Here is a 12708-nt window from a genome sequence, read left to right as displayed (position 1 = left end):
ACTCTTATTGTTGCTGTGAGGATCGCTGATGATGCGATCGCTTCGAAAAGTAACGACAATTTGTCACTCCTCTCTCCGAAGGCGACCGGCAGACCCGACCGGTCGTTGCTACGGTAGCTTTCCTCTACCCATCTCTATCTCTTTTCGTCTTTGGTTTTCTTGGCCGACGCTCTGTGTGCAGAAGAGGATCTTCCCGGGCTTGGCGACGCGGCGCTGCTCTGCTCTGCTCTGCTCTGTTGTCTGTGCTCGATTCGCGGATTATTACTCGCAGCTGGCGCGGGAGCTTGTACATAGTCTGATCTGCGGAACGAGCTTGTTCCTTTGTTGCTGTTGTTCGGGTCGGGTTCCTATTCTGGGTTAATCGCATTCGGGGGCGCGGGCGGGGGTCGAAAAGTATTTCAGCGCATTTCGGCGTGGACCGTCTCTGGGTGTTCGGAGCAATGTTCTAAGGAGAGAAGAACTCATTTTTGTTACATAGAGACCCTCGGACATCACGAATGGTAGTTCAAGGTGAATCGAATTGCCAAAATAGTAACCCCCGATATGCATTTGAGTACAGGATATAGAATCGGAGTCGCGACTCTCGATCGGCTGCGCGATGACAGGTGGAAAATAATACACATATATGGAAAAAAAAAAGAAGGAAAGGAAATAGATCACCGCTTGACCCAGGTGGGCATCTTGCGGGCCTTGACGTGACCAGGCTTCTTCCTCTCAACGCGACGGGCATCGACGGAGATCACACCAGCTAGAAACAAGCATGTCAGTATACTATTATAAACCCGCTTCAAGTTGGAAGTGGAAGTAGACGTACCCTTTCTCAAAACAGGCTTCAGAGCCGGCTCATGCACCAGCAACGCGCGCGCCGTAGCCAACGTAATAGCCTCCGCCTGACCCGTCACACCGCCGCCACGCACATTGATCCACGCATTGTACTTGTCCAGACGCTGCGTACAGCGCAGTGCCCACAGCGCACTCTCGCGGTCATGCACGCGCTTGAACACGTCGACCAGCGACCTGCCGTTCACGAGGATCTCGCCCTCGCCCTCGACGAGATGCACCACAGCCGAGGATTCCTTGCGCTTGCCTCTTCCGCGCGCACGCCCGCTCTCGTCCACCGTCGGCGGTGCCAATTGCTGCGCATACGGGTTTCCGGGCCGTAGGAAGGACTCCAACGTGGACCGCACCTCGGCGGGCACGGCGGCTGGCTGAATGCGGTTGAGCCGTTGTAGGATCTTGACTAGGCTCTTGTATTTCTTTGTGGGCACGGGCTCGCCTACAAAATCGCGGAACTGGGCGAGTTTGAACCATGCCATTCGCGGGGCTTCGCTTGCTTCCATGGTCGGGAGCCCGGAGTATTTCGTTTGCAGTTTCTCGAGCTTTAGGACGTGGTCGATGAAGCGGGGGCTGCCGGAGAAATAGGCCGGCGAGGCGGGGACAATTCGCGCGGGGGACCGGCTGCTAGACGTTGAGAAGTCGATCTCCGGTGCTGCTGGGGATACTGCCTCCTCTGATGTTGCATATGTGCGGGTTTGGGTTCGGGGGGGTCGGAGGTGTGAGGGGGCACGGGAGACAGTGACTCGGGAGGTGGATGATGGAAGCCGAAGCAATTGCATCGCCTGAGCGATACAATTGGACCTGTGTCCGGCCATGGTGGTTGTGCTTGTTGAATGGCGTATGTATGTTCGAGCGCCGGGCCAGTCAAGTGTTTTTCGTTATCACGTGGTCCCGCATTAATGGGTTTCTCCGGGTGCCGACAGAACAGCCAACGCGCACAAAATTTCGTCTCCAGCCCCTCCTCCCCTTCATCTTCTTCTTCTCTCCATCTTTTCTTTCCTCCTCCCCCCCAAATCTTTCAAGATGACCTTCGGCAAGCTTTACGGTCTTCCTGTATGTTTATTCTACTTTACCTCTCTCTTGTCTGAAACTAACTCCCTTCAGGACAACGGTCGCACCATCTCCATCCTGGTTGCTGCCAAGCACAACAACCTGGACTTGGAGCTGGTCAAGACTGAGGCTAAGGCTACTGCTGCTTTCAACTCCAGCGCTGAGTACCGCAAGATCAACCCCATTGGCAAGATCCCCGCTTTTGTCGGCGCCAATGGCTACACTCTCAACGAGGCGATTGCCATCGCCATCTACGGTATGTTTTGACGATGTTCCATTTTACGAAGCAACAACTTCACCCTTGCCCCCTCTTGCGCCCTTTGTATGATGAACAGTATCATTACTAGTTATCCCTGACTGAACTACACTGTTGATAACACCAACTCTGATAAATTGGCCTACCCCGCTTTGGAAGAAAATTTTCATCACATTGCCCCGTTGTTGCTTCTGATTGCTCGAACGACCAACTTGGATAGTCTGACTGACTTGTCCTTTTGCAGTGACCTCCCAGAACGAGAAGACCACTCTGCTCGGCAAGACCAAGCAGGACTACGCCTCCATCGTCCGCTGGCTCTCGTTCACCAACGCCGAGCTTCTGCCCAGGCTCGCTGCTTGGTACCGCCCCCTCATGGGCCTGGAGGGCTACAACAAGAAGACTGTCGATGAGGCTGCCAAGGTTGCTGTGAACACCGTCGGCGTCCTCGAGACCCACCTCACCAACAACACCTACCTCGTTGGCGAGCGCATCACCCTGGCTGATATCTTCGCTGCCTCCCTCCTCACCCGCGCCTTCGCTACTGTCCTGGACAAGAAGTTCCGCTCCGACAGCCCCGCTATCACCCGCTGGTACAACACCATCATCAACCAGGACTCTTTCAAGGCTGTCTTCCCCAACCCCGTCCTTGTCGAGCAGACCATCAAGTACACCCCTCCCAAGAAGGAGGAGAAGCCCAAGGCTGCTGCCCCCGCTGCTGAGGAGAAGCCCGCCGAGGAGAAGCCCAAGCCCAAGCACCCTCTGGAGGCTCTCGGCAAGCCCACCCTCATCTTGGACGACTGGAAGCGCCAGTACTCCAACAGCGAGACCCGCGAGGAAGCCATGCCCTGGTTCTGGAAGAACTTCAACGCCGAGGAGTACTCGCTCTGGTCGGTCAACTACAAGTACAACAACGAGCTGAAGCTCACCTTCATGGCCAACAACCTGATCGGTGGCTTCCACGCCCGTCTCGAGGGATCCCGCAAGTACCTCTTCGGAGCCCAGGGTGTCTACGGTGAGAACTACAACTGTCTCATCAAGGGTGTCTTCATGGCCCGCGGCCAGGAGAGCCTCCCCGCCTTCGACGTCGCCCCCGACTGGGAGAGCTACGACTTCGTCAAGCTCGACCCCACCAGCGAGGCTGACCGCAAACTCGTCGAGGACATGTGGGCCTGGGACGTCCCCGTCACCGTCGATGGCAAGGTGTACGAGTGGACTGACGGCCACGTCTTCAAATAGATGTGACGCACAATTCTTTCCTCCCGTCCCTTCTCCCCCAAATACCCTCACCCTTCCCCTATCCCCCCCAATAAAAAAAGAATTACGCGCCGATGTTCCTTATGTTCATGGTTATGATACGTTGAGATGTGGAATGATGATCGATCAGGAGCTAAGGTGTCTCCGTCTCAGTCGGGCTGCTTGATAGTTTAGTATGAATCGAACTAGACAACAGCATGAGATGTTCTCTCAACTTATATATGTTTTATCTCGTAGACACCGAAAGCATTGTCATTAGTGATGGGTATCCACCTTAGCCTTTTGGATATTGAAGCATTGATAGAGTTAGATAGTGTGGCTCCAGATTGTTGTCACAAAGAATCCGCCGTGCAGCCTTTGTATTCCGAATTTTCAACATAATATCTACTTATCGGGGCTGATTGAGCTTAACAAATCGCAAGGGAAGCAAAACTAATCCGAAGGCCTGCAGACTTGGGAATCTAGATTTGGGATGCATGTGGCCAACCTCGCCTTTCTATAACCTCGCCTCCAGATGCGGTTCTGAAAACTGACGTTGACGATGGCATCGGATGCAGAGATACCGGGTCCTGCGGAGTCACACTGGGCCTCCTTGTACGCTTTTTAAGCCAAGGCGAGAGATTGAATACGCCACCGCATGCGAAGATGCCCAACCAAAGTGTCAACTCACTTCCATATATAACTATGCCGAGTATGTTAATAGCCGGCCCGAATACTTATCGTATGTTAGCAACTGCTCTCTTTCCCAGACATCTCACTCTACTCACAAATAGATATGAGAGAGAACAGGTCACCAGCGGCGTCGATGCCCACAAAGAAGAAACTGATTCCTCGTACAGTTCGGTGGACATAAATGTCCCAGTAATGCCTCAGTACCCCTGCTGAGAGCAGACATGCGCTCAAAACAGCCATCAGAATGAGAGGCCATCTGATATCACGAGACCGGGCTTCTTTTAATGCAAATATCAGCCCCGCTTCAGTGCCACCAAGAACCAGGAAAAGAGGAGCAGCCGCGGCAATGCATTTCGTGACAGAGTACCTCTATTCAATAGTCAGCAAGACGTAGACAATGGCATGAGACGGTCAACACTTACCTTCCCATAGTATAGGCACTGGCACCAAGTAACAAGGCTCAGAGTTGTAAGTATTGGAGGCTGGACTCTTAGAGCCACATTGAACTCTTCTACGATATTGTATACCCCGAGAGGGACCCCCGCAGCTGCCCATAACAGCATCATTGACCCCTGCAAACCCTCAATGTCGTGTCTTCTGTAATTTATTATAATCTGGGGTAGAAGCTAGAAGAAAAATTAGCATAAGCGAGTAAGATCTCAGCTACACCCCAATGCCCTACCTGGATAGACCAGCACACCTATGAGCTTCATTAGTATAGATTGAAGAATTGAAACTGGTGAACACACCGCGCCTAGAGTTCCCAGGACATTTTCTGCTATAGGAATATCCATGCCAAGGAGGTAGGAGAATAGGAGAGGGCGTAGGAATCCAAAATATTGGAAGGGTTGGGGTAGATAAGAATGATTCATCATACCACGTGAAAACTATATATTTCCTAGAATTCTAATTGGGCTCTTTCAGGGACCCGCCCGCTTCATTGTCCATTTTTCCCCAGATGGGCATGGAGGTAGCAAGTGTATGGCAGTTTCTTCTAAATACAATTTAATCACTATTCAAGTCAAAATAACGGCGCTCATTTGAACACAGCTTCTATCGCTATGATAACCCTTGGAGGGTAAGATGACGTCCACGATAGAACGCTTTAGCCTAGGGATTGAAGCAACATCTTTCGCTTGCAATTCCAAATTAGTTTCCATAATAAGGGTTTGAAACCGAGTCCGTAGTTGACTCGGTGCAACATTGGTCGAATATCTTTGCACCAGTTGAGTCATACAAGCAGTTGTCGGCTCCGAAATAGATATCCCCATAATTCCGGGGCCAGACAGCGTCAAGTTTGCAGCCAGGAACGACATTAAAATCCGTCTTGTCATCGCCATTGAAATTTGCATAAATGGTCGCAGTACTGTTGGCTGTGTTTTGATCCGCAATATCTGTTTGGAAAGAATTTCTGTAAGATCAATCATAGAGATTTCTGAGAAATGTAATGACATACTTGTGGAGCTGGGATGGCATAAATTCCCATCATTGACGTTGATGCATCCATCGTTAACGTGCTTCATCGTCCATGTTAGCCGATAGACCCCTTGCACGAAATGCTTCTTCCTTCGAACACGTACCAAGTTGGTTCCACCAGAGTTGTATCCAGAGGGTGCATCGCAAGGCCAGTAGTCACCACCAGGAGACCCATTCTGCACATTTTGAGCTGCAGTTGCGATATCGTCACAGATAGGCAAGTTGAAGAACCCAGGAGTGAGAATTCCGTTTTGGAAGATCACGTCACCCTCCGTTCCCTGTCCATCAATTACCTTCGACAGAGCGGGCATTTTATAGCCATTTGCGTTATTGTTCAACTGATAAGCCTGGTACGAACTCTGCACAATATCCTCTAGAATGACACCGCCGTAAGCAGTACCGTCGAGGGTCGAGTGAGTGCCGCCAGGGAGACCATTGAATGGCTGCATGCCAGGAGAAGTGTTGATGTTCACGACATAGTAAGCATCATTATTGTAGCAGACATAGCCGCCCACCAGGGTACTTTCAGACATGTACTTGAGAACGTCTTGATCCACGGATGTGGAACAGCCACCTGCCTTGCGTCTGATTCAATTGGTAAGTATTTCTCTTCTCTCTATTAGTCGGGGACATATTCTTACAAAATTCGAGGATATTGTTTGGAAGGAGCCTCTGCCCAGGCTGCCGGAATCAGCTGCCCATAAAGGATCTTTTCTGCCTGATCAGTCATCCCAGTCAACTCCACCTGGCTTGAAAGCAGAAGCATGGAACCATTGGCGACCAGGTTCTGAAGAGCGGCGATGGAGGAGTCATCGCTGGCTCCACTAAAGAGGGATGTCATATAACCGCTCTCCATGCCAGTCCAGGCTGAAAAGTAAGTGCCAAGTGCATCCGAGATACCATTTTCAGTACCCAAAGCATTGCTTGCGCTGTTTCTTGGTAAGCTTCTAGGTCAAGATCAAGCTATGCCACAGGGGTAAGGAAGAATACTGACGATGAGAGCGAGTCTTTGCCCATCGCAGTGCTGAAAGAGATAAGAGCTGCGTTCGTTACGTCTTTGCCCATAGAGAAGTACTTCGAGCTGGCAAGAATCTCAACTTCCTTTAAGGCTAAAATTCCGACTTCCACTTAGTAACAATCTTCAGAAACAGCAAGAGATATCATTACCAATGTTCCAAGCAAATGAGCTCGCAATGCCAGCAACCATGGTTATGGCATCCAAGATGAACTTGATTATTGTACTGTCGTCCTGGATTTGAGGTGCGAATGTGCTGGAAAAAGTACCAATATCATTTTGCATGGAATTCAGAGCGTCGCCGAGTGCATTATAGGTTTGCTGATGAAGCTGAGTAGAAGATGTCCCAGGTTAGTCAATCAAGAATAACACGAACGATGGGCAAATCGAAATACCTGATGGATGGAGGAGAAAGAATTCATGATCAGATACCTGCATGTTCAATTGAATATTTATACTTCTTCTTTATTTCAGGTAGAAGCTAACTTACCCGGCAGGGTATTTGAGTTGGTCACAGGTGAGCACCGTGGAGCAAGGAATGTTGCCAATATCTCCGCAGTTCCAGTTATCTGGGCCAACAAAGTAATTGCTGATGAATTCGGGGAAGTTTAAGCCACTGGCAGAGCCCGAAGAAGACCAGGCAGTTAAAGCAGCCTTCAAGGCATCATCTGCATCTGCTGCATCCCAACGGGCGGTGGGGTCCAGTGTCGCGTCAGTGATTTTGGAAGAGCATTGGACATTCTTCCAAGAAACTGAGGTTCCATTAGGGCGGATAGATGAAGACGGGGCAGGCTTGGAAGGCCTAGGAGACTTTGCAGTCGTTGTGTGAGCAACGCTAGAGGGAGCAGCTTGACCCAGTACGCATAGCAAGGACAGAGACGTCCCGAGGAAGACAAAACGCATTTCGAATTGGCTCTTGGGCGATTGAATAGATAATGATAATGAGAAAACGAACCTTTGGCAAGAATAGTTCTGCCAGCTACCCTGTTGGTCTATTTATACACTCATGAACGCCTCCGTCGTCAGATATCTAGAGATTGTGAATACGAGAACTACAGACCCCAAGATCGTAATAAGCATAGTGCCAGGCTGAGGAACTACAGCGTGCTTTCAAAACCATATGACATTCGTTGGCGAAGGCAGAGATCCTCTTTCTCGCCCCCATAGATGCAAGTGTGGCGACTACTCGGGCGTTTGCCTTATTACGCAAAAGGGTAAGCGACGAGAATCAACGTCTGACAGGGAAGCTCGCTTAGAAGAAAATTCCTCAGGGCACTGACAGCGGCTGTTGAAACTTCAAGCTATCCGCGAGCTAATGTTATAGAATACGAGTGCCGCTTATTGCTCCTCCAATCGATTCGCCCACATTCCCCACGTGGAATGAGTGGACCCTGAATGCAAGATGCAACTGTAAATAGCTGTCAACCTTGAGATATGCCTTATTTCGAAGACTCTATCGCTACCTGTAGTCACTAGTTATCAGCGCGGTTTGCAAGCAGTTTGCGGTCTCATAGTGATCAACTGAGAACCAAAGACATTCGCGGTTACTAAAGAGGCGATCTCACTAGTATCAATGCTATACAAAGCAGCTAACAAATCCTAAGCCGGCGGAGAAGCTCTTTAATGTAGCCTAGTGATTCTGTGTTACGGATTTTTCCATGGCACTAACAAAAGGAACTTTGATCCTGATCGAGAGGCTTCTAAAGAAGCTTCAAATGATAACTTTCTCCGATCCGTCTTCGGTGGTGAAAGTTAACCTTCTGAAAAGATACACCATGATCATCTGGGCAGGATAACGACGCCGAGGAATTTGATGAGGCTGATGAACGAGACTCGCAATAACTTGTGTTCAAAAACAAGGATCGAATTGAAGCCTGGCTCAACAATACAATCAACTGTAATCAATCTCGGCCATGATATCTAAGAGGCGAAACTGCTGAAATTCCCAAAAATCGATAGGTTCCATAATAAAAATTAGAGGAAGGATGACGTTTACCCTAGGACCTCTTAGTCAAGGAATTGAAGCGACCCCGCGGACTTCGCGGACCTAGAGGTCTTTGTTAGAGCCACGGAGTATCTCTGACTGACTGCCCTCGTTCACGCACTTCTCAATTACCACAGTTCGAGCTTCGACCTAAGCCTTCAAGAACGCCTTACTTGAACCTATATTGAATTGAAAACCAATTAAAGATAACAATAAGAGAAAGCTAGGGCTGTATTCTCACGTAGAGGGTTCTTGGCCCCATTAATCGATAGGGTGACATCCATGTTTAGGCCTCCAGGATTATTAGTGGAACGGTAATGTGTCATTGGGGGAGTTCTCATCCAGTCACAACCTTGCGGGGAGACCTATGCGGGGAAAAGGGTCTTTCGGGTTGCCAAGTTCAGATCGCCTGGTGCTTGTGAGTAGACTGTTGAAAAGATTTTTGCCATAGATTTGGGGGTTGCTGGGGTACTTAGGAACTCCAGAGATTAAGAATGTGGCTGTATAGGTTTGGCCAGTCGATTGCAGTGCACACCCTAACTCGTTCTAACCAGAGAACGATGTTTATTCTGTATATTTCTGCCTCTTTTTTGGTCTCGGACTTTAGGGAAATAAATCAGTTGCTCTTTCCCCGCTTACCATTCTCTTCCGATTGATCGTCGTTTTCATCACCCGTGAATCGCCCGACAACTTGGCGACTCCTCATCAACAATATTTTACACTCATTTCCCCCCCGTCATTCCACCTCGTCTACCTAGAGTATGTTAACCAGGTCTTGTTAATGGGGGATTTTGTGGTTTTCCACAATCGCCTTACATATGATACTCCCATTCTAATGATTTTCATATAGTTATTTGTTCTCCTAGTTAACTTTCCAGAGCGAGAGTTGTACCAAATCCGGGCCTGTCTGAGCGGAACAAAAAATTCTTTGGTCCTTGCGATACCTTGCTGAGGCTTTGATAATGGTACATATTTCGCTATGCCTGGCGGCTGCCCTTGCTGGCAGTATTAGCCCAGCCTCCGCAAGCCAAAAACAGAAGGATTCAGTATACAACACGGGCTTTCCTGGTGTGACCTGGGATAACAATGCTTGGACCTTGACAAGCACCAATGCCAACAACACGGACTGGTATTCTCAGTCGTTCGTTTCCAACGGCTACATTGGCGCAAGCTTTGCCTCCACTGGGCCTTTCCCACACAACTACGGCTCTCTAAGTGGCCCGTATTTTAATGATCATGTCACTTTCTCCACCATTGCCGGGTTTTTTGATGAGCAACCGAATGTTACTTTTGCGGCGGAGCCTTGGCTTAGCCAATATGGATGGGAAAGCTCCATAGCCGGGATCCCTTCTTGGGGCTCCATGGTGCTTGATCTAGGAAACGGCATATACCTTGATGGCACGACTAATGAGGCCGAGTTCTCAAACGTGAGGTTGCAGCAAGATTACAAGCAAGGCACTGCCAGCTACTCCTACACTTGGTCACCGAGAAAGCTACCTAGAGCAGCATTCGACGTTTCTTATATGGTTTTGGCCGACAGACTACATCCGAATCGGGCTTATGTGAGAATGAGCATTACATCGTCAACGGCTATGTCCGCTAAGGTGGTGAACATTATTGATGGAGCTACAGCTCTGCGATCAGAATTTGTTGAAAAGGGCATGAACGGGCGGTTCATTCACACTGCCATCCGTCCAGAAGGAGTGAGCAACGTGACAGGCTGGATCTTTTCCACACTAGACAGTCCCAATGCGGACATGTCAGCTTTGCAACAGAGCACGGACGAGCCGTACATCAGTACGAGTGCCTCCACCATTGCCCAAGAAATGGAAATAAAGCTTCAGCCGCATCGACCTGTCAGTGTCGTCAAGTACGTGGGCATCGCAAGTTCCGACGCCTTTGAAGATCCCGAAGAATGGGCGCTCAAGCAAGCGAAGGCAGCGGTAGCAAGCGGCTTTGAGAAGTCCTTACAAGGACACATCCAAGAGTGGAGGGAGCTTTTCCCTACAACTGCTGTGACCAGCTTTGCGGACCCGAAATCGCATCGGCTTCCTGCGCACTTGGTGGACCGGCAGATCACGACGGTCGTTGCGGCGGCGATGCTCCTCATGACCAGCGTTACTGACAATAACCTTGCCCAGGTTAACAACGCACCCATAAACATGTATGGGTTTGGTGTATGTGGGTTGCTCTCGGATTGTTACGCTGGTCAGCGATATTGGGACCAGGATATATGGATGGGTCCTTATCTTTTCGCCACGAATCCAGTCGCTGCGAAACAGATACCACTCTCTCGAAAATATCTGTACCACCAGGCACTGGCTAATATTGGAACAGCCTACCAAGGTTCGAAGCGAAACTACACATTCTCACCCGGCGCCGCCGACTACGCCTGGTCGCAGGGGCGTGATGGTAATTGCACGGCTTTTGCCCCCTGCTGGGATTATGAGTATCACAACAACGGGGACATTTTCTTGGCCTTTGTCAACTATTGGGCAGCTTCTGGAGACGATCGGTTTTTCAAAGAGTCGCTGCTTCCCATCACGAACTCAATTGCTACTTTCTACTCCGATCTGCTGCAACTCAACGAATCGACGGGGACCTGGACCGTGACCAACATGACGGATCCGGACGAATACGCTTCTTTTGTCGATAACGGAGCGTACACAATGGCTCTGATGCAATACACACTCCTTAATGCCAATGCTTTCAATTCTTACTTTGGGCAGTCACAAAACAGCCACTGGAGTGAGCAAGCCTATGCTGTCGATATCCCAATCGATAAAAGCAAGAATCTGACTCTGGAGTATACGGGTATGCCCAGCTCGATATCCATCAAGCAAGCCGACGTTGTCCTCCTCACCTATCCATTGAACAACAACAACAATGCCACCTTCAGCAATCAGATAGAAAATCTCCAATACTACGCATCACGGCAAGCCCTGGACGGACCAGGAATGACATATGCAATCTATAGTATCGACTCCTCGGTTCTCGAACCTGAGGGATGTGCGGGGTACACATACGACCTGTACTCATGGACACCTTATGTTCATGCACCCTGGTTCACGACCTCCGAACAGATGGATGATGGTGGAGGTGCCTATCCCTTTTTCACTGGGATGGGCGGCATCCTGCAGATTGACTTGATGGGGTACCTTGGTCTGCGCTATGGTATGACGCCTGGCGAGGTGCAGGTGTATCCAGTATTGCCACCACAGATACCCTACATGCGCTTTCCGAAGTTCTATGTTTCAGGCTGGCCTGTCCATGCGGAAGCAACTCAAGAATACACGGTTCTCAGACGCTCCGGGGAGAAACCATTGGCGACAGCAAACCCGAAGTTTGGTTCGAAAAACATCACCGTTCGATTGGCTCGCGGCGTATCAGACAACATCAAAACATTTGAGCTTCCACCAGGCGGCACATTAAAGATCCCAAACATGAACTCGCAGACGAAGAAGAACGTCGTCCAGTGTCGCCCGGTTGTTCAATCAGAGCAAGCAAAGACACCTGGCCAGTTTTCCCAGGCCGCAATTGATGGCTCGAATAGCACGTCATGGTTGACGGATGCAAACAAGACCAGCAGCTTTACCGTCGATCTGAGTGGCGAGGAATTCCAGGTGGTCAACAGCCTCTTTGTTCAATGGACAACAGCACCCCCTGCTGGTTCGTTTGTCATATTTCACAACACTAGTAGCCCTAGCGGTCATGACGTGACAAAGATAAATCTGTCCTCTGGTGCTATTACTTCAAAGTACAATCGTGGCAGACTGGAAAGGAGTCTTAGTCGGCAAGCCTATCAGGGATCTGTCAACATCAGCCTGGCTGGCAAAGGGGTTTGTACCGGACGATATGCGACGCTTCTCATTGATGGAAGTACTCAGCAAGCCGGAGTGGCAGAATGGTCTGTGCTTGTGTGATATTCCATTGGAAGCAAACAAGCATCAATCATCCGGTATATCAACGGAAGTTTAGAGTTATCACAGAATGTAGCCGTATGCCTAAAAAGCATGTAATAGAGCGCGCAATCGTGCTATTAAGGATCCGTAACTCCCGATGTCAGTCCTCGGCCGAGATAAAACTCCTGCGATTTGAGCTGCATACTGCTCTATATCCTCTGCGTGTGAGCTTGCCAGAGTACCAATCGTTAGTCTATTGATG

At 49.7% G+C, this 12708-nt stretch overlaps 4 protein-coding genes across 4 annotated transcripts; 2 read left to right on the top strand and 2 right to left on the bottom strand.

Annotated features, from left to right (window-relative positions):
* Window positions 1-656: 656 nt before the first annotated feature.
* PFLUO_LOCUS2492 (mitochondrial) lies at window positions 657-1652 on the bottom strand (the record flags this gene model as incomplete). Its single annotated transcript, XM_073779638.1, has 2 exons — window positions 657-748; window positions 815-1652. The coding sequence occupies 2 exons, from the start codon at window positions 1650-1652 to the stop codon at window positions 657-659; spliced, it is 930 nt and encodes a 309-aa protein (XP_073636573.1).
* A 208-nt stretch (window positions 1653-1860) lies between these two features.
* Window positions 1861-3379, top strand: PFLUO_LOCUS2491 (elongation factor EF-1 gamma subunit; the record flags this gene model as incomplete). The annotated part of the gene is made up of 3 exons (XM_073779637.1): window positions 1861-1890; window positions 1942-2143; window positions 2388-3379. The coding sequence occupies 3 exons, from the start codon at window positions 1861-1863 to the stop codon at window positions 3377-3379; spliced, it is 1224 nt and encodes a 407-aa protein (XP_073636572.1).
* A 1839-nt stretch (window positions 3380-5218) lies between these two features.
* PFLUO_LOCUS2490 (uncharacterized protein) lies at window positions 5219-6998 on the bottom strand (the record flags this gene model as incomplete). The annotated part of the gene is made up of 7 exons (XM_073779636.1): window positions 5219-5463; window positions 5526-5586; window positions 5650-6130; window positions 6187-6474; window positions 6540-6654; window positions 6713-6890; window positions 6993-6998. The coding sequence occupies 7 exons, from the start codon at window positions 6996-6998 to the stop codon at window positions 5219-5221; spliced, it is 1374 nt and encodes a 457-aa protein (XP_073636571.1).
* Window positions 6999-9506: 2508 nt separating this feature from the next.
* On the top strand, window positions 9507-12467 carry PFLUO_LOCUS2489 (alpha; the record flags this gene model as incomplete). Its single annotated transcript, XM_073779635.1, has 1 exon — window positions 9507-12467. The coding sequence occupies one exon, from the start codon at window positions 9507-9509 to the stop codon at window positions 12465-12467; it is 2961 nt and encodes a 986-aa protein (XP_073636570.1).
* Between the last annotated feature and the right edge of the window lie 241 nt (window positions 12468-12708).

The sequence above is a fragment of the Penicillium psychrofluorescens genome (assembly GCF_964197705.1).
Source record: "Penicillium psychrofluorescens genome assembly, chromosome: 2".
NCBI classification, from domain to species: domain Eukaryota; kingdom Fungi; phylum Ascomycota; class Eurotiomycetes; order Eurotiales; family Aspergillaceae; genus Penicillium; species Penicillium psychrofluorescens.
This window is presented reverse-complemented; position numbering and strand designations above follow the sequence as displayed.